The sequence below is a fragment of the Corvus brachyrhynchos genome, unplaced genomic scaffold (assembly GCF_000691975.1).
Source record: "Corvus brachyrhynchos isolate BGI_N302 unplaced genomic scaffold, ASM69197v1 scaffold65, whole genome shotgun sequence".
Classification (NCBI taxonomy): domain Eukaryota; kingdom Metazoa; phylum Chordata; class Aves; order Passeriformes; family Corvidae; genus Corvus; species Corvus brachyrhynchos.
In genome coordinates this window covers 1,272,982-1,293,173 of record NW_008238365.1, presented here as the reverse complement: position 1 = coordinate 1,293,173, position 20,192 = coordinate 1,272,982, and the positions used below count along the sequence as shown (strand labels likewise).

The following is a 20,192-nucleotide window of genomic DNA, read 5'->3' as shown; positions in this document are numbered from 1 at the left end:
TAGGGAACACTTTCACATGATGGGATGATTACAGAAAGCCAGGCTTGAAGAGGCAACTAAATAAACCAATAACAGCAAGTATCAGCAGATTTGAGATGAAACCAGGGAGGCTGGCAGGGTTGAGATGTTATTAGTTCCAGATGTTGCTCACAGATAAATATCTCTGGCCTGAGCTTTTCTAATTACTGACAGAAACTGAGCTGCCTCTCAAAGCTCCCTGAGCACATTCATTATAGTCCAGGGAAGACTGATATCCATTCATATTTCCTTTTTTTAATTTGTTACTTAGGAATTTGCTGAATGAGATCCCATTTCTGTGCTGTGCTCGGATTAATTGGGATCCACAGCTGGGTGAGGGGAGCAGACACAGCCTCCAAACCCTGGCTGCTTCATCTGGAGCCCAAACCTGAGCCCAGCTGTGCTGCTGGGATCTGCCACGCTCCTGATAAGGGTAATTTATTCTGAGCAGCCCAGGACACCTCTGCCAGTGCCATTTCCATATCTCTGCTCACCCAGGGCTGATTAAGGAGGAGTGGAGTCAACTGAGGTACCCGAGACCAAACTCATCTCTGCTGCAGCGTCACTGGCTGACATCAGATAACTTCCTGAGGGGAGGCAGCTTTGATCAGGCTGCACAGTGGGGGAAATGGTTGGGAGCAATCCCTGATGTTTTGCATCTGGTCCATTTTCAAAACTGTTTTCATGTTTAAAAGTTTCTCTCGGGGAGGAATGGCAGCACTGAGGGAAGTGTGGGCCCAGCCCTGAGCCCTTCCTGGTGCTGCTGGCACCACTGACAGCACCTCCTGCTCCTGGCACAGGGATCACTGGGGGGAATCCAACTCCTGGTTTTTTCTGGGAGGAAATGTGCTTTTGTGTTTGGAGTTGCAGGTGTGAGGCAGCCGATGGGAGGGAAGCCCTGTGAGCTGGGCATGTGCTCCCTGGTGGGTGCTGGGGTTAGAAAACAAAGTTTCCTTGGAGCCAGGCCGAAATCCCTGGTAGAAAGGACAGTTCCCCTCTGTGAAACCTTCCCCTGGCTCCTTCCCTGTGCATATTTGGAGCTGAACATCACAGGAAGCCTGGGCAGCAAATTGGGCTGGAATGGGGAACATCCTTGTGATGTCTCCAGCCAGCTCCCTCCCCTGACAGACTAAACTGGGACGGCCACTTCCCACTTTCCTGCTGGGTTGGGAATGGCAGGTGTCAGGTCAGCTCCAGGGAGAGCACGGGATGAGCTCAGGGCAGAGAATGCAGAGGAAAAGCGAAGTTTCTTGCAGCAGGAGAAGGTGGCTGGGCTGGGGGGTCATGTTTGTTTGTTTAACTGCAGCTGCCTGCCCTGCAGTCCCTGAGCTGGGTCAGTTGTTTGCAACCCAAACTCGTTACTGTGTGAGAACTGGTAGAACTCGCTAAGGACAACAGGAATTTTCCTATAGCCCCCTGGGCTACAACAGATAATAACAAACTGGCCTGGCTCTATTAAAAAGACATTTCAGCATCAGGTCACGTTGTTTAATGGTACTGGGATCCAGCAGAGCCAGCTGGATTCCCAGGAATCCTGCAGATAGAGCCTGGAAAACGGCTGCTGGGAAAAGGCCAGTGAGGGGTTTGTCCCTCTTCATTTCTCCAGAATGCCAAATCCTCCTTTTCCTTTTCCTCATTATTCCCCTGACACTGTAGAGGCACTTGTGGAGCTCTGCTGTGCGTGTGCTGTCCAACCAGAGGGAAGGGCAGTGCTGCCAGGCTGAGCCTTGCAGCCCAAGGAAGTTTTGGTTCATCTTTTTGTTCTGCCTTCCCAAGGAAAAGGCTCTGGGAGACACAGGGTGTCTCAGTGGGAAAGATGATCTGGTTTGGATATCAAAGGTTTTCGTGGCACAAGGTGTGTTTTTTGCTGGAAAAGCACCTGAAGCAGCCCCAGCTCACTTTAACCTGCTCCAGGCTGCTTCCTCTTGCTGTGTATTAATTGCTGAAGTGTTTTAATAACCTTTGGTCAAAGACAACTGCAATTCCTGGCACATCACAGGACAACTGGAAAGGATGTTTGACAGCTGTCAGTGGGAAAAGCCGTGTATCCTAAAGGGATTAGAGTCCTTGCTTTGAAGTTCCTTACAGGTTATACAGCAGAGAAGCCAGACTGGGAACAGGGAGTGTGGAATGGCTTAGGTGAGGTCACACCGCAGATCGGTGGTGGAGGGAGAAATAGGAACATTGGGATGTCAGGGACACAGGGCCACACTGCACCTGGGATGATTTAAACATCCAGGGGCAGCCCCAGCTGGCCCTGCAGGGCTGGAGACCCTCTGGGTGATGCTGTCTCCATCCTGGAGCTGCTGATGTGTCCCTCACAGAATGCAGCTAATCCCAGTCTGCCCCTGGATGTTTAAAGAGGGTTTAACAAGCCAAACACAAGAGCAACCCTGTTGCCTTAGAGAGGGTGTAGCTGTGAGCAAAATTTGGCCCTCTCGTTTAAACTTTGCAGTTTGTCTTGACTGCTGCATGCTTTATTTTTAGAGCATCATAAAAGGCTTTTGTTCCAGGGTATATTTAACAGGGGAGTGGAAGGGAAGTGGGAGGGTTTTGTTCACAGAGAATGTATCTCTTGGTCTCTTTCTTCTATCCCACCCCCTCACCAGATACTCTTGGAGGGTGGAGTATAAATGAAAAAAAAAAAAAAAAAAGAGAAAATAATAATTAGAAATACTGAAATCATAGTCAAAGGGATTGTCTGGGCGTCCAGGCCTGGAGGCCTCCGAGGCGCCACAAAAGTCCCATTATCACAAAAAAGGCACAAAAGGTGCCCAAGAGGATGGAAGAGGCAGGACAGGGATGGTCCTGTCTGGCAGGAGCTGTTGGAGGCAGCAGTGCCCAGTGACACATCAGAGCCAGGCTGTGTGTGAGGGCTGGGCTGTCCTGAGCCTCCTTCCAAGGGTGGCACCGAGGCTTTGCCAGCAGAGGAGAAGGGTCTGGAGGGTTCGTTCTTCTCCTGCACCCTGTCCTGGGGGAGCAGACAGCACCCTCCCTGCTGCTCTGCAGAGGGCCAAGCCTGAAAAGCTGAACCAAATCCAGAGGTGGCACAGGACACCTTTCACTGAGACAAAACCCGGCCCTGCTCAGCTCTGCCAGACACATTTCTCCCTCTCTTTTCTTTGTCTTTCTCTTTTCCCCGCAGAGGTCAGAGCCCTGTCCCTCCCCTGCATGCTCTGGCAGTGTTTTCTCCTCCTTCACTTTTGTTGCTGGAGTCTGTGAAGTCTCACTGCAAGGCTGGAGGAAACTCGGAAATCCCCCGAGGGGATGTTGCAGCTCTGCAATAGCCAGAGCCAGTGAAATCCTCTCTGCGTGGATGGGGTGAAGGACAGGGACTCAGAGCTGCCGCTGTGGGCACCATGAACTGGGCAAGGCTTCATTAACGTGGAGATACAATCAGAGCATTGATCAACTGCTGCCACAGCTGCCTCAGATCAGTGCTTTCCTTGGCTTAATAGGACAGGGGGCTGGGACTCGGGGATCTTTAAGGTCCCTTCCAGCCCAAACCACTCCATGGGTTCTTTCAGCTGACTTTTGGCTGTTGCTGTCCCCTGGTGTTCTCCAGCAATCCCCAGTGGAGTTTGCATTGCTCCAGACCTTTGGTTTTTCCTTCCCAGGAGCAGCCTTTGCCCAGCCCCTGGATCCCTGGCAGGCAGGATTCCCACAGCAGAGTGAAGGGCTCGGGCAGAGCCCAGCCCAGCACGTCCTGGCCTTATCAGCAGATACCCCACGGTCATTCCTCATCTGAGCCAGCAGCCAGGGAGGTGTTGGAGGGTGTTGTACCCAAATTAAAGAGCTCTGTGCTCTCATGTGCCTGTGTGGACACGACTCCTGCCCGCCCCGCTGGGCTGGGAGCCCCCCAGGGAGGGCCACGCTCAGTGCTGGGTGACACCTCCAAAGCTGTGACACCTCCAGAGCCGTGCTCAGCGTCGGGGCAGGAGCTGAGCGGCCGGCAGGAGTGAGACACGATGGGGGGTGAGAACGAGGGGTGGAAGCCTTTCTTTTTCCCTTTGTTTTAAGGCTTGTATCAACTTGCCTGGCAAAATCCTCTCCTGCCTTCCAAATCCAGTCACCGTGAGTCACCGCTGAGCCCATCCTCTGCCTCCTCATTGCAACACGGATGACAGAAACCATCCAGCAAGAGGGCTTGAATCCCTGATGAGTTTTGTTCTATTGCACAAACCTTTTCCCCGTTCACAGGTGAGTTGCTGCAGAGGTGTTGCCTGGGTGGTATTCCCGCAGCCCATTCCCAAAGTTCCCGCTGGAATAACGCTCAGCAGAGAAAGGTTATCCCCACAGCCCTGCTCCTGACAGATCCGGAGTAGTGCAGGGGTTCCCTGAGCCAGGATATTTATGGAATTACTTGGTACCTAAAGTTAGGGGGGTTAAAGTTCGTTTTTTAAGAGGGAGAGCCAAAAAACCCCCCCACGTCTCTGGAGTGAGCAGCTCAGAGAAGGTGAGGAAAGACAAGGAAGGGTTTTCCTGTCAGTACAATTACCACGGAGGAACGAGAGGAAACTTTCTCCTTCCCTAATTCATAAATCCCTTTATATATAAATACATGTATAAATATATAAATTATCCCTTTATAAATACATGCATTTTGTCAGTGTATTTATATATAAAGAAACACCAAAGGACAACCCAACCCCCAGCTCCATAAAGACGACAGCTCCTTGGCATGGCAGGAAATGGAACACATCCACCAAACTGAAACTCATTATCCCCGCGATGAATCCCTGATCCCACCCCTTCATCCTCTCTTTGCCCCGGGGCTTTTCCCTGGGCGGCCGGCAGGGACAGGGTTACGCTGCACCTGTCTGGGTGTACCTGTCCCAGGGCACCTGTGCCGGCAGCCAATCCCGGCAGGGCCGCCCCACCTGTGCGCGCCGCTCGCCATAAATCAAACACCTCGCAGGCAATGTCTGGCTGAGGCACCCGGAGAGCGCTCAGCGGGATCGCTGCCTCCTGCCCCGGACACCGCGGAAATATGTCCAATGAGCTGGAGTAAGTGGAAGGGGTTTGGTTGGTTTTTTTTTTTCCCCCCTCTTTTCTCGCTGCCGGGGCTGGATGGGATTGCTGGGTGGCTCCTCTGCCTGTCCAGCTGTTGGCAAGGGGAGTAAAGAACGGGATGGGAGCGTTTTCCTGATTTTCTGTCCCTGCCTGAGCTGGTGCTGCTCCGGGGAGGAATCGCTTCTGAGGAATCGCTTCTTAGGAATCACTTCTCAGTTTTTTTTTTTTATTTGGGAGGTGTTAAAAATCACGATCCGGGTTACTTTTTTATCCCCAGCCCAAAACTGACACATGGGGTTTCTGTCTAGAGGCGAGTCTGCTCTGCCTCTGTCCAACAAAATCTAACAAGAGCTACAGGAACCTGGTTTATTTTTTATACATATTTATTTGAGAAAATAACTTCCAAAGTATTTACCAGCCTCTAGTTTTTTGGGGTGGGGATTGTTGTGTGGTGTTCTTTTTGTTGGGGTTTTGATGGTTTTTTTTTTTCCTTTTTGTTTGTTTGTTTGGGTGGAGGGTTTTTTCCTTTCTTTGGGTTTTTTATTTGTTTTGATTTTTGTTTTTTGTTTAGTTTTTTTTTTCCAAGTAAATGGATTCACACTATGACCCTATCAAATAATTTAATTTTTTTAACGAGAAAAAGCTTTTAAAACCTATTGATCCTGTATAACTCTCGTTTCTAATTTTGTCACCTCTGAAATATTTTGGAGTTTGGATGCTGATGGTATCAGCACAGCACCTCGGGCCTCGCACCTCTGAAATAAGAGCAAACAAGTGTCAGATTGGCGTGACGGGGGGTAGGGGAGGCTGCAGGAATAGTGACTAAAGCTGGTGAGTGCTGCTGTCAGTCAGTGCTAAATGTCATCCCAGTCTAGAACCCTGTCCGAAGGATTTGTGTATTAAAATATTAATCAAGAAATAGGAAATATATAAATATATACGTGGATTTGGTGCTTGGAAGGTGTTTTTTGGGAGAAAACCGCACGCCTGTGTGTGTTTACAAGCCTGACAGAGCTGCTGTGTCAGCCAATCTCCTCCTAATTAAGAACCTTGGAAAGGCGCAGCAGTAATTACTATTTTATGTAAATAGTGGGATCAATCTGCTCCGATTGATTGAGAATCTGTGACTGAAATTTTCGCTTTCTGAAGTTTTTGAGTAATTTACAGCTGATGCTTTTTAAGTTTGGCAGTGAGGGCTCTCGGAACGCACGGAGCGTGTGAGCGAGTGTGCGATTGATGGATTTATCGCTAATTACGGCCCGGGGAATGACACGGCTGCCTGACTGCCCTCGCTAGCGGGCTCTTAACCCCTGAGCCCTCCCGTGGGAGGGGAGCCGAGGGAGCAGCGCCGCTTTGGGATTCCCATCTCTGCTCCGGCCCCCAGCACAGACCCGGGATGGGGCTGCGTTTGGTCACCCTGAGAGCGAAGGGCTCCGTGCGAGGTTTTTCCATAAATTGATCCTTTGGCAGGACACGTCTGCAGATCTTTGAAAATTCCAGTTTCGTTCACTGGGGGAATGAATTCCCTCGGGACGAGCGTGCGGCAGCCCCGTCCCGTGCCCGGCCAGGGGACAGGGGCGGGCAGCGCCTGGGGGAGCATTTGGGATCACGGTGGGCCTGGAGCGCCTCGCCGAAAGCTCCCCAGGGCTCCCGACAGGAGATAAGGGAGCTGGGAATTTCGTGGGACTAAAGGAAGAGGGGAGCGTTCAGCCCTGGGTTTACTCTGAGGGGAAAAGGTGTCAGTGGGGAACAGGAGCCTGAGAAGAGGCTGCTAAAGCCCCTCAGCGAGCAACGGGGCTCTAAGGAGCTGCGAACTTCGGGATAATCACCAGGGTGGAGCTTTCCAGGCACCGGGAGCAGCTTTGGAAGCTCCGGAGCGGTGTCGGTGCCCCGCACGCTGCTCCTCACACCCCCCAGTCTGAGCCGTGAACATCTGCCCAGATGTGGCTGCTGTTTAGGAGCTGTGACATCTCCACGGGCTGCTCCTGTCGCCCGAAATGACAGAGAGAAGAATCCCACCTGTCCCTTTGGGACTTTAATTCCCCAGAGAGGACTGGGAAGGGACCAGCGGGGCATGGGAGAGGGAGATGTTTTGCCTATTGTAAAATATTCTAACTGCTGATTTCCATAGTCTTCTAAACTGAGCCTGTGTCTAACTCAGCCATGCGTGGGCTGGAAGGAGTTAACCAGGAGTTACTCCCAGTTGTGGTTTTGTGGTCGAAACCATGATCGCCAGAAGCAAATTTTTGTCATGCATAAGGTGTGTTATTAAAACTTGAGTTATGCTCTTGGTGAATGAAAAGTTAAAGCCCTTTTATAAAATCCTGGCAGCAAAGCACACAAGGGATAACCGTGCTGGAGCGAGGGAGGCTGGCTTGGATTTTTATTTTTTTAGAGTTATGTAAAGAGAAAGAGAGATTTGTAAATTAAAGAAACAACAATCAAATAACTGCTATGCAATTCCCAACAAAGGAGTAAAAGCCCTCTGAATAAACTCCAGACTCAAAGCAGGGGTGAATCAACATTTGCACAGTATCTCTGCTTTGATGCTTTGGGTCACATTTTCGGCTGATTGGTCCATGGGAATGATTCCAGGGAAATTTGCAGAATAAAGACAGTTCCTGTGAGGAGGATCTGCTCTGGCTGGGGTTTGAATTGTTGATCAGTGTAAAGAATTCATCCAAAAATGCACTTGTACTTGGATTGCACCTGCCAGCCCTTGGGATCAGCTGATTGGCAGGAACAGGGAGCCTGGAATTGCATGTGCTCAAGGAGGGAAAAGGCAACAGCTGAAAAATGTTCATCAGTGGAACTCATTATTGAACACACGATTAAATTCCATTGCTCATAGCCAAGTTTCCAAGGCTTGGAGGATAAGAAATGTGGAAGACAGTAGGGTTAGATGGGATACTGGGAAGGAATTCCTGGCTGTGAGGGTGGGCAGGCCCTGGCACAGGGTGCCCAGAGCAGCTGGGGCTGCCCCTGGATCCCTGGCAGTGCCCAAGGCCAGGCTGGACATTGGGGCTTGGAGCAGCCTGGGGCAGTGGGAGGTGTCCCTGCCCATGGCAGGGGTAGGATGGGATGGCTCCTTCCAACCCAAAGCACTCCAGGGTTCTGAGATGGTTCATTTCTTGTCCCTTTAGCTGTCAGTGCTGTTCTGGCTGTAGCTCTGATTATGGGGGGATTGAGGCTGATCCAAAACCCGTCCCTGTCCCCAGCATGTTCATACCACGAGTGCTGAGAGCACCAGAGCAGCTGGCACTGACCCAGAGCCTCCTGCTCTGTCCACTTCTTGTTTCTTGTCATCCCTCTGCCTTGGCAGTCTGAGCTCTGCAGAAATGCCTGCTTTTATAGGGCTGTGCCCACGATGGGATGAATCAGGTTGGTTTGGCAAAAACATTATGCTGGGGTTGGTTTTTTATATGAAACAGCAAAGCAAAAGGCTGCTGCCCCTGGGCCCTGTGCTCACAGGACACTGAATCAGAGCATGTGGAGGGCATGGGCAGAGTGCCCCTTGTAGGAGATCCGGGCAACTGAGAGTGTTCCAGGTGAAAAGTCCCTCCAGGATGGGAAGAGAGAGGGAAAACCACAGGGGGAGAGCCCACCCTGGCTGTGCCTTAGCAGCTCTGCAGGCTCCGTGGTGCAGCTGAGGGACAGAGGGACAGGGTGCAGCTCTGCCGGCAGAGCATGGAACAGGGACAGGCAGGCGAGCAGCTGCTCCATGTGAGGCTCCTGTCAAGTGTCCTGCCCTGGCACAGCTTCCTGGAGCCTCTTGGGCAACAGGAGCCACCTCTCCCACCTTCAGCAGGGCACAAACCCCGTGCCAGGTGTGAGCTCTGGCTGAACTCAGGCACTGGGGAGAGGTCAGCACATCCCAGCCTGGAGTGGAGAACCCAACTGTCGCGAGCCTGAGCACAGAACTCAGAGGCTGAAGCCTCCAATCTCTGCTCTCTCTGTCTCACTGCTGCCTTAGAAATGTGTGACATCTCTGTTGTGTCACTGCAGCAGCCTCTGGTAGGGTGTGCTGAGGGAAGCAGAGAAACTTGAATAAAACTGGGCTCAGTTCTCAGCACAGATAACCCATAATAGCTGATTCCTGGCTTAAAAAACCACGTTACCTGAAGAGCAGTAAAAAAGAAACAAATTTTGTTGCAGAAGTTTGTCTGTTATGGCTACCATTGGCAAGTTTTTAATCCAAGTCTTGTAAAACTGTGATTTATTTTTTAAATTTAATTTTATTTAAAAGTTATAGCTCTTGAAGTTACTGAATATACAAGAATTACCTGCGTAATCTTCCTTTTGGTGGGTGAAGGAGTGGGAGCTTCAGTGCAATGTGTTTGTGTCCAGGAATAACTGTACATAAACTTCTTTATCTGTCCACAATGAAAATAGGAATTACAGCAATATTTCAGAAGTGCCAGGTGGGATGCTCAGGGCCTGGTTTTGTGTCTCCCTTTGGAGTCAGATACCCCTGAAACTCAGGACACCCCAAAACGGAACCATCTGACATCAGAAACGGCTTCTGGAAAAAATCACCTGTAATTCCTGAACTGCAAAGGGATTCTGTGCTGTAATTTGTTTTGTTAGGCAGGGGAGGCACTAAAGCAGGACTCGTTTGTGCAATGGGAGGGGGTGGGTGGATCCCTCCGGGGCGATGTAATCGGGTAAAGCACAACCCCAGCCGGTGTCCCCCAGACATCAGAGCCTGGCTTGTCTCAGGAGCCCTCCCGGCTGCAGAGGCAGGAACCAGTCCAGTGCTGCTGAGATTTACAGCAGAGGTTCAGGGCTGGTTCTGTTCTCTCCTCTTTGCTGAGCAGCCCAGGATGAGGCATTTTAGTGTCAATCCCTGTCCTCGGGTCCTGCTGTGATAATAAAGAGCTACAAAAGCAGGAGTTAGGATGAATATTGAGCTGGGTTGGGCTTTCTGGTCCTAAAGAGCTGTAGGTGACCCAAGAGGGGGAATCCCTGTGTATTCCCCCAGGCAGCACCTGCCCCTGGGAGGTTTGTCTGGCTCCACCAGGGATTGCAGAGCTTTCCAGCTGGAGCTGCTGGAGAGCCGGGCTGGGGGATCCAGTGCCCACCCTGCCCCACCCCACCACATCCCACCAAGGGCTCACCACTGAGCTCCACTGGTTGGCATCCACTGAGCCCCTTTGGGGACCAGGAGCCACTTCCCAAAGATGTTCCTGGTGGCCCCCTCCCTTCCCATCCCAGCCATGGCACATTCCCGCAGGGGGTGCCCTGTGCTGTGCAGGGCCCAGGCTGGGTGGGATGGGAGACCTGGATCCCACCTGTGCCACACAGGCCACGGAATGCAGGGACAGAGAAGCTCCTGCACTGCCTGTGGGTGAAGCATTGCTGGGAATCTTCAGGTGGCTGTGCTGAGTTAACCCCGGTGCTGCTGAAATGCCCCTGCACAACCCCAGTGACAGAGGCCACGTTGTCACCCAGCTGCCAGAGAAAATATCCCAGTCCCGTAGGCAGAGCAGGTCGGGGGCCATGAGATAGACTCTGGTCTCAGGGCCTGTGGATTGACACCGTGTTGTGCTTGGCACCCAGGCTGCGTTTTTCATCGTTGCTCTGTGTTTGTTGTGTTTCTTTCTGTGTTTTTTTTCCTGGTTCTGTCTCTGTTTGGATTTTTGCCCGGCCGTGTGAGTGGGCCGGTGACAATGCACTCACTGCTGGCTGTGCTGTCACCTTGTCTTCAGGTGTGCTTGTTTATTAAACCTGCAAAGAAATTACAAAATCAGGACTTAGCTGAGAGGTTTGGCTTCAGTGGGATGCTGTTCTTCCTGACGAGGGTTTACAGGCTAAAATCTCTGCCCCAGAAAGCAGCTGCTGGCCTTGCCCTCTCCAGGGCAATGCTGACCCTTCCCTGTATTTCTGACAAGAACTTGGGGAACACCAGGGTTATTTCAAGAGGCAGGAGAACGCAATGCCCAGACCCAGAGTGATGAAACCCCACAGTAGCTGCCTGCGGCATCACTGAGCTCCTCAGGCTGGAGTCTCTGTTCTGTGGCTATGAGCTGCTTTGACAGTGTGATGGTGCTCTGTAGCCACCAGCATCTGGCATGGCCAGTATTTAGGTTGGAGGCTTAAACAGTTGTAGGGGAGAGAACAAAGACAGCAACACAAAGCTCAAAGGCCGGCAAAGCCTCCCACAGAAACCCAGCAAAGGCAGAAGGAATACCAGGGTTCTTTCCTGCTTGGCTGATGTCCCCACCCAGACCCTTTGGGCACATTCTCCTGTTCCAGCGTAGCCCTGAGTGTTTATTCATCACCAGGAGAAATCAGTCGGGGAAACAGAGGTGGGGTGGGCTGGAGCGGGAAAGGGGCTGGGATCACCTTGTGTCACACTCCCTCCCTGCCGACTGTTTGGAAACAAACACACTGCTCCCTTCCCCACACTGCTCCCTTCCCCAAATCCTGCTCTGCGCATGGCCCGAGGCTGCAGCACCGAGTGTGCCAACAGGGGGGAGGCTGCCGGTGCCAGGCTCGGCGTTTCCCTGGCCTGGGAAAGGAGCTCTGGCTTTGCCAAACAGAACAGGGAGCTTGGAATGGGCAAACACGGCCCGACCACGTGCAGGGGGCATCACAGGCAGCGAGGAAAGTAAAGTTCAGGTGTGTTTGGATCCGGATTTGGATGTCTCTGCCCTGCAGCTGTGCTTCACAGGGGTTGCTGATGGGATCTGTGTGCTCTGAAATGCTGTGGGAGCAAACTGACGGGCAGTGTCCTGTAGGCCCTGATGTCAAAAAGGTGCCTGAGACATGTCACCACGTCTGCTTATCTCCTCAAATCACCCTCTCTCCTCAGATACTGGGCAGCTCTGGTGCCCTTCTGCAATAGGGTGCTGACCTCTCTGGATGAGTAAATGGGGTGGATGTTCCCTCACGCCCCTTCAGGGTGGGTTCTGAGGGGATGCACGAAGCTCCAGTCACACGTCCCAGTGCTTACCAGGGATCCTGTGGACTCTGGAACAGAAACGAGGTGGAATAAAGGTGCAATTCCTGTCATTTGTGCCAGTCCTCAGCTGGGTGAATCCCAAGCTCACTGGGACCAGTGCAGTGCCCAGTGCATGGGGGAGCTGCTCAGACTTTCAAGGACTTTGCAGGTTCTGAGCACCTCAGGGTCCTGCCTGAAGCTTTTTATGCCAGGCCGAGGGCAGGGCAGGTTTCCCATTGTGCCTTTTTCCATGGTTTCTCCCAGCAGAGGTGAGGGGCAGGGGGGTAGAAGGGAATCACACAAGGAATGCTTTAGTTGAGGGAGAATAAAGCTCCAAAGCATTTTTCCTCATAATATCTGTGCTTTTTTAAGCTCCTGAATGCTTTGCTGCTCCGTCCTGCCCTGGTGTGTTTATCTCTGCTGATTCCAAGTGATAGGAGCTGAGTCTCACCCTGAGATCGAGCTCTGCTGCTGCCTATTCTTCCTTGAGAAGATGGGATTGAGAGCGGGTGAGGATTCCTGTCCAGGCAGGACTGAACAGCCCCAGCACCGAGCACTGAAATCTGAGTCATTCCCATCGCGCTGCTCGGAGATACTCGGCACTGAGGGAGGGAGGAGGGAGAGAGGGCTGCGTGAGAAACGCTAAAGACAACGAAACTCCCCAAACACCTGCTGGAGTTTCAGGTGCGGGGTGAAACCGGGGAAGAGGAGCGGGCTCGGCGTCCCCGTTATCCTGGGCTGCGATGGGAGCTCGTGCCAGCCCCAGCTCCGCTGCCACGTGGGCACAGAAAGCAGCGGGAATTGGGAGCCTCGGGCCACCAGCAGGGCTGGCACAGCGTGTGCTGATGTGCAGCTCGGGTGTGGAGGGAAAAGCGAAGTATTCCTTAAGGAAAAGGTGACAAGGACAGCAGAAGCAGCGCTTGGTGGCCTCATGGAGAAAATCAGCTGTAATTCCTGAACTGCAAACTAATTCTGTGCTGTAATTTGTTTTGTTAGGCAGGGGAGGCACCAGAGCAGGAATCTGAGCCAAGGAGAGCTCTGGAGTCTGATCCAGGGGCATCCCAAAGCCATCCCTGCATGGTTTAATGTGCATTTGATGCAGGCTGGCAGTGCCTGGTGACAGAGCACCCTTACAGGGAGTTTCAGGGATGCCAAGTTCTTTCCAAGAGGAATTATTGTTCTTGGAATGATTCACTTAAAAGTCTAGACCAGGACTTATAAACACACAGAGAGTGGCTTAATGAAAATGACACATTCCTTATGAAAATGCCATTAAATTGTAGCATTCATTGCTGTAATTCCTGTCGAATTTCTTTGCCTTTCCATGGAAAAACATCAGCAGGTGATGTCATGGTTTAACTCCAGTCAGCTCTTGGAAACTTGGGAGATTTAAAAAAAATTTTTAAATCTTTTCTGCTAATAAAACCCAGTCTTGCCCTTTCTGGAAATTTCCACTTTGAGGAAAAAGGAATTTTTGTCCACGGAGTTCTTATTTTATGGTGAATGGTGTGAGCTGTGGTGGTGACACCATGTGCAGGTGACAGGAAGGCGTGGCAGGCTCGCTGTCACACCTTCCACGTCACTGCCACACGTCCGCTGGCTCAGCCTCTGTGGACGTGGTGGGATTTGGTCAAAGGTTGGACTTGATGATCTTTGGGGTCTTTTCCAACCTAAACAATTCCATGATCCCATGATTCCAACCTCTGAGCCTGGAACGCCCAGGGAATGCAGGGAGGCACTGCTGGGCTGGCTGCTGGCAGGGTTTGCTGGAGGAAAAGGAAAGATGACCAATGTTTGGGTAATTAAGTGTCTGACAGTTTATTAACATAAGATGGAGAGACCTGGAGAAAGTGCCAGAAGAGAGGACAGGCAGGGCATTATTTTGGTGTGTTGCTTCTCACGTAGTCCCACGAGCCTCACCTCAGTCAGGAATTTTCTAGTGGAAGGGAGGGGGTTGTGATTGGCCTGTCTGCTTCCCTCTGAGTAAAATCGTCTACAAGTTATTGGGAAAAAATAATTTGGATTGGAACTAAATTTCAAAATCATGAACTGCAGCAAAGGAAAATGATGAGGTTTGGTTTCACTTGGGCATTGAGTGACTGTGTCTGATTGTGGGCTGCACTGGCCTGGAGCTCCACATCCAAGGGAGAATTGTGCCAGGTTTCCTGATCCCTTTGTGACTGTGCAGGGTGTGACTGGAGGAAGAGCAGCTGATGGGGTTTTGCCACCCCAGGCAGGAGCGGGGGCAGAGGTGCAGCTGCCCCTGGAGAGGCTCTGGCCTGATTTTGTGCCCAGCCACAGCAGCAGAAGTGGTGATCCCAAAGGCTGTGGGAGTTCAGGACCAGGAGAACATCCCTCCTCCACTCCACAGAGCCTTTGGGAAGCCCTTCCTGTGTTCATGGAACTCTGTGGGAAACGCTCCTCCCTCATGCCTGCTTTCCCCTGTGCTGCTCAGTTTTAGATCCGTGCGTCTGATGAAGAATGACACCATGAACTTCCAGAAATTCCCCTACACCAGCGAAGATGAAGCCTGGAAAACCTACCTGGAGAACCCCCTGACTGCAGCCACCAAGGCCATGATGAGGGTGAACGGGGACGACGACAGCGTGGCTGCCCTCAGCCTCCTCTACGACTACTACATGGTGGGTGTCCCTGGGCTGGGACAGGTGTGGGACAGGTGTGCAATTGGTGCCACCTTAGGAGGAAACCTCTCTACTGATCCCCCCCAGAGTTGTTTATCCAACACCCTCCCAACACCACACGGTGCCACCAGTATCCCCAGTGGTAAACTGAGGCACAAACCAGCATTTTGAGGGAATTTGTGGAAAAACTGAACCCAGGTGCCTTGAGCCTGGGTTTTTTACCCATAAGGAACAGCAGTGCTTTGAGGGCTGTTGGGCTGGAACAGCCTTGCACACCCCACCAGCTTTATTTTTCCGGAGCTGCTGGAGGATGGAGCTCCGAGAAACGTGGATCTGATTTATCCCTGAGTGGAAGCAATAACAATGATGTTTCCACTCACTTGGGTGCTTTTAAGGTCGTGCCCAGAACAAGCTGCTGTGGCTTTCCCAAGGTTACCTGGGAACTCAGCAGCAGCCCAGGGGAGAGCCCAGCTCTGCTGTTTGTTATTCACGCAGGGTTTTGTCTGGGAGGCTTCACCTGCTCCCAGACAGGGCTAATTCTGCTCTGTTTTCCATTAATAAAATCTAACAATAAACGAACTCTTTGCTCTGCCTTGTCCTAGGTCCCGAAGGAGAAGAGGATTCTCCCAGCTGGGATGATGGCACGCAATGAACTGGGAAAGAGGTTGGCTTCAGTTCCTGCTCTCTGGAGCTGCCTCACTCTCCTGCAGCTGCTGAAATGCAGGATGGGGCTCTGAGCTTGCAGAAAATAGACATCAAAGCACGGTGTTATTACCAGCAACAGTGCAGCTCATTAACCCTGAGACACACATTAAAATTCTTTAGGCCAGGTCCCAAGCAGGTATAAATGGAGCTACACCCATTTACAGACCTGAGCATCTGTCTGGCCGTGCTTGCAGGGGTTGTGCTGATTTGCAGCAGCTGAAGAAATTGCCTTTATTTCCTATTTTGTCACAATTGCAAAGGACAAAAGGATTGAGCACTGGCAGCAAGAAGGGAATGGCCAAATCCTCTTTCCTTCCCTGGGCTGATGAGGGTTTCTGTTCCACTCTCCCAGGATTCTCTTCCAGTGACTCCCATTTGTCCTTTGAGGTTTTCAGATAATTAACTACTAAATTAATGGCTCATTTGCCACTGTGAGTTCAGTTCCCCTTCCTGGATGCTGTGTACTTTGGCACTGTCAGTTTGTAACCACTTGACAGAATAAACCTCAAGTGGTACTTCACTCCTTCAGAAGCAAACTGAGTTAAGCTGGTTTTGGTTTTTGCTTCCTAAGCTGCTGGAGTTCATTAATTTGTACAATAATTGTTTTTCCTTAAAAAAAGGGTATTAAAAAATCAACTTTAAGCATCACTGAGCCATAAAAAGACTTATGATGGACAGCCCACACAGCAGTACCTTTCTCATCATCCCTGCTGCTCTGTTTGATGGCCTAAATAAAGGAATAGTGGATGCAGGCCCTGGATGTGCAGCCCCAAACCACGTCCAAACCATATTCTCTGACTCCCTGTGATCATCCCTTATCTGCTGAGCACCTCTGGCTCTTGCTGAGTGCACTGAGAGCTGTGGGTGGAGATCCCCCAGGGGCCTGTCAGCTGTCCCAGGCCCAGCAGGAGCTGTGCAGGGCTGACTCAAGGTCACCTGGCAGCCAGGCCAGCAGCACACTGAGGCACTCCTGGCAGTGACACTGGGGCTGCCCCGCTCTGCCTGGCCCTGAGACAGGACCTCTCTCCAGCAGGCACTGCCACGGGATGGATTATGAGCCCGAGATCCCCTCCTTCGATGGCTCAGCCCATCTCATGAAGCTCCTGTCAGAAAACGTCTCCATGGCCCAGGAGTTCTGTGAGCCTCCCAAGAAGAACGGCCTCAGTCTCGAAGGTGTCCCTGCTCCTCACAAGCCAGCCCTGCTCCCTCCAGGCACCAGCAAGCTGGAAGCCACCCCAGACAACTTCCTGGTGCCCCCGGGGGACGTGTACGACAGCAGCTCCTTGAACTCCCTGTTTGAGAGCCTGCCCATGGCCCCGGCGCAGCAGCGCTGGCAGCCGGACAGCACCTTCAAGGAGGACCCGCAGGAGGTCAGGGGCTGCTCCGGGCTGGGGGGGCAGTGGGAGCTCTGCTTTTGTGTTGGAAGCTTGGTGCTGTTCCTGTTGGATTTCCGGGGGTCTGTGTTGAGTTTGGAAGTAATGAGGGTCCATGTTTTGTCTGCTGTGGTGGCTGGGAGAAGGTGGATGGACAAAGCAGTGAGAGATTCTAGTTCTGATTTGTGTTTCCTCTCGTGTGCAGACGCTGCTCTTCAGTGACATCCTCAAACCCCAGCCAGAGCCACCCTGCCCCGAGAGCTACCCCACAGAGGGAGTGAAGAGGTAACAGCAATCCAGGGCCTGGGGGGTCCAGGGAACTCTTGGCTCTGTCTCTTTCCCGGGAAAAGGCTGCATCCCTTTCCTCTCCCCAGTCCAGCCTGGCAGTGACCAGTGCAAGCCACAGCTCCCGTGCTTTTGCAGAGACCAGTTGTGTCTCCCTGGTGTTTCCAGAGCAAGGTGCTGCTCCATGAGCTCTTAGACCCAGAGCAGGGATTGTTCTGTGCCCAGACTGGGGTAAATCCAGGGCCAGCTGCTGTCACATCTCATGGGCACCCTGAGGGATCCAGGTGGCTGCAGCATCTTCCCACAAGCCACTTGGAATGGGGTAAATGATAGAGAAAAGGAGGCTGGCAGTGCATGAGGGTGATCATCAGCCTCCCCTAATCTAAGGTTTAGGTTCTCACTTGGCACTGTTAGTCAGCCTTGATTTTAGAGGGTGCCACTGCCTCTCATTCCTAAAACACGCGAGGGATTTCTTCCTCCTTTCCACCCCTCTGCCAGGCAGAGCTTTGCTGCTCCAGATACTGCATCAAACCTCCCAGCAGGTAACATTATTTCACCTCCCACTTTTTATTTGCCTCCTGAGTCAGCTGACTGGGTGACTCAGCTGTCAGACGTGGGGATGTTCACACAGACAGCAGCGTCTCCCCGAGCCAGAGGCTCCCTGCTCACTGTTTATTTGTGCACTGAAGTTCTCTGGCTCTCCTGGCTCCAGATAAGAGGAGCTGCCAAGCCCATCTTCAGAGATGGCATCACAGGAGGTGGAGCAGGAAGAAGATGGGTTGGTGACTAAACAGGGCACTTGAAGGGTCTGAGTGAAGACTCCTGTACAGGTGGTGGCTTGCACGGATTCCTCACAGCAGAAACCAGCTGTGGCCTCATTGTTTCAGTGCTCACAGGTGCTGCTGAAGGTCCAAGAGCTTCTGAGTTCAGGCTCTTCTCTCAAATTCCCTTTCCAGCAGTGACACCTTCTCTGTGTGACACTACAAAGCTTTTCTGTGAACACTGAAGTTGCTGCCCACCACACTGAGAGTTCCACGAGCTGAGCTTCTAATCCAGTTGTGTGTGTCCAAGCAGGTGTTGGTGTCCTGCAGGTCCTTCTTCTACAGGACCATTAGGGGAGAGTCTTCCTGGCTCAGCCAGTTATGGGTATGGATTTGGAGACAGGAACCTGAGTTTAGGGTGTTGTAGAAGTCTCATCACAGGTACCTGGTTTTGTGTGGTTTGCTTTAGGCTGCTGGCTGAGCAATGGTTCTGTTGCCATCCACACAAAAATACTGGCTGCAGTCACATCCAGGGGTTTTAAGCCAAAACCAAGGGGTAAAATGAGGCTGTTGGTGCAGTGCTGCTCCCCAGGGTGTTGGGGAGGATCAGAATGTGCTGTGCTGTGTCAGGGTGTGTGAGGTGGGGAATGGAGCAGAAACTGGAGCCTGTAACCCGCGGGTGGAGGCTCTCAGGCCTCTGTTTTGCTTTTGCAGTGAAACAGCAGCGTGTGCTTATTCATCCTTCTCTCTTTGTTGCATGCAAGTGACTTTGAATACACTCTGGGGTCACCCAAAGCCATTCACATCAAATCTGGGGACTCTCCCATGGCCTACCTCAACAAAGGACAGTTCTACCCCATCACGCTGAGGACAGCTGGAGACAGCAAATGTTTGCACTTGTCCTCAAACAAAGTGAAGGTAAGAAACAGACAGGCTGACAGCTCTGCTGACACACGCTGGAATTGGACATCCTGGGACTGGGAACAGAGCTGAACGTGAGCAGTAATGGCTTTGTGGCTCATGTTGGCTTAACGTGATGAATGGGATGGATTCAGTCCCACAGGATAATCCTCTGCTGCACTGCAGAGCCTCCATGGCAGCTGGAACCTGTCACAGGAGCTCAGGGATGCACAAAGGGCTGGCTGGGGCCCTGCTGGGAGGAGCTGTGAGCCAGGGACAGGGTCCCCATCCTGCTCCTGGGATGTGTGGCCAGGCCTCGGAGCCACCCCTGAGACGAAAGTGCCAAATGGCTGTGCCCAAATCCCTTCCCTTGCCCACCTCAGCTTCCCCAGCTACAAAATCCCATGTTTTACGTGGCCCTGAGGGCGGTGCAGGGTGGAAGGTGAGGAAGGCACTGATCCTGCTCTGTGCTGGGCTGGGCTGTGTTGCAGAGCGTGGTGATGATTGTGTTTGACAACGAGAAGATCCCCACGGAGCAGCTGAAGTTCTGGAAGCACTGGCACTCCCGGCAGCCCACGGCCAAGCAGAGGGTCATCGACGTGGGTACGCGGGGCTGCCAGGCCTGGGGGGCTGGGGAGCTTCTGCCTCCACTTCAGTGCATCCCAGGGCTTCTCTTGGTCTGGGAGTCAGTCAGGGGCAGGATTTTGGGGGTGGGAGGCCTTGGGAATGTCACCAGTTTCAGCGCCAGTATGAACTGCTCCTTCACTGCCTTCCAGCCGACTGCAAGGAGAACTTCAACACGGTGCAGAACATCGAGGAGCTGGCCTACAACGCCCTGTCCTTCGTGTGGAACATCCATGAGGAAGCCAAGGTACAAACTGCCCATGGAGGGGAGCTGGGAATGATCCTCAGCAAAACTGCAGCTCCTTCCTGCCATCCCAGACACTGCCCCAGTGCTCAGCTGAGACACAGAGAGTTTCAAATGAAACCCTGCCACTGCAGCGGCCCCAGGCAGTGTTTGCCTGGCAGGACAGCAGCGGGACACCGTGCCTCAGTGTGTGTTTAAACACTGCCATGAGCTAATAAACACTCTGGGTACAGCCCAGACTGGCTCAGGGATGTTTTCTTAGTGCTGATGGATAACTCTGAAGAAAGGTTTTTGCAGCAATTCCGGGCTCTGCTCACGTGTACCTGCAGCCTGTTTAAATAACCCCCAGCCCATGGAACAAAGAGCCCCCTTTCCAGGCAGGTTGGTGCAGACATGAGTGACCACCCTTCTGTGCCTTGTGGGATGTAGAAGGGAGCCAGGCAGGTCTCAAGATCCCTTCTCACCTTAAAACCTGTGAAGTTTATTACAGCAAGGTCTTTGCAGCTCTGCTGTCTCTTCTGCATCTCCTCAGAGTTTCTCATTAACCCTCTGTGTCTAGTGGGGATTGAAAACCAGATGAAGTAACAAAGAAAAAAAAAAGAAAAGCATAAATACCCCAAGTCTCTGAAGCTTGGGAAAACCTTGCCTGGCTTTGGGATCTCAATAAGCCCAAAGGCAGCCTGG

The 20,192-nt window shown here is 52.2% G+C and overlaps 1 protein-coding gene across 4 annotated transcripts in view; it reads left to right on the top strand.

Annotated features, from left to right (window-relative positions):
• GRHL3 (grainyhead like transcription factor 3) overlaps positions 1-20,192 on the top strand; it is a 106,159-nt gene that overhangs the window by 78,598 nt on the left and 7,369 nt on the right. Inside the window, exons 1-8 of one of the 4 annotated variants that reach the window (XM_017736173.1) lie at positions 4,041-4,218; positions 14,430-14,616; positions 15,219-15,280; positions 16,352-16,691; positions 16,900-16,979; positions 18,505-18,658; positions 19,132-19,243; positions 19,417-19,511. In XM_017736173.1, the coding sequence (XP_017591662.1) occupies positions 14,449-14,616; positions 15,219-15,280; positions 16,352-16,691; positions 16,900-16,979; positions 18,505-18,658; positions 19,132-19,243; positions 19,417-19,511 (1,011 nt within the window). In that variant the 5' untranslated portion in view covers positions 4,041-4,218; positions 14,430-14,448. Of the gene's footprint in view, positions 1-4,040; positions 4,219-4,889; positions 5,026-14,429; positions 14,617-15,218; positions 15,281-16,351; positions 16,692-16,899; positions 16,980-18,504; positions 18,659-19,131; positions 19,244-19,416; positions 19,512-20,192 lie in introns of those variants that run through there. The other 3 variants (XM_008635058.2, XM_017736171.1, XM_017736172.1) reach the window with 3 other exon arrangements.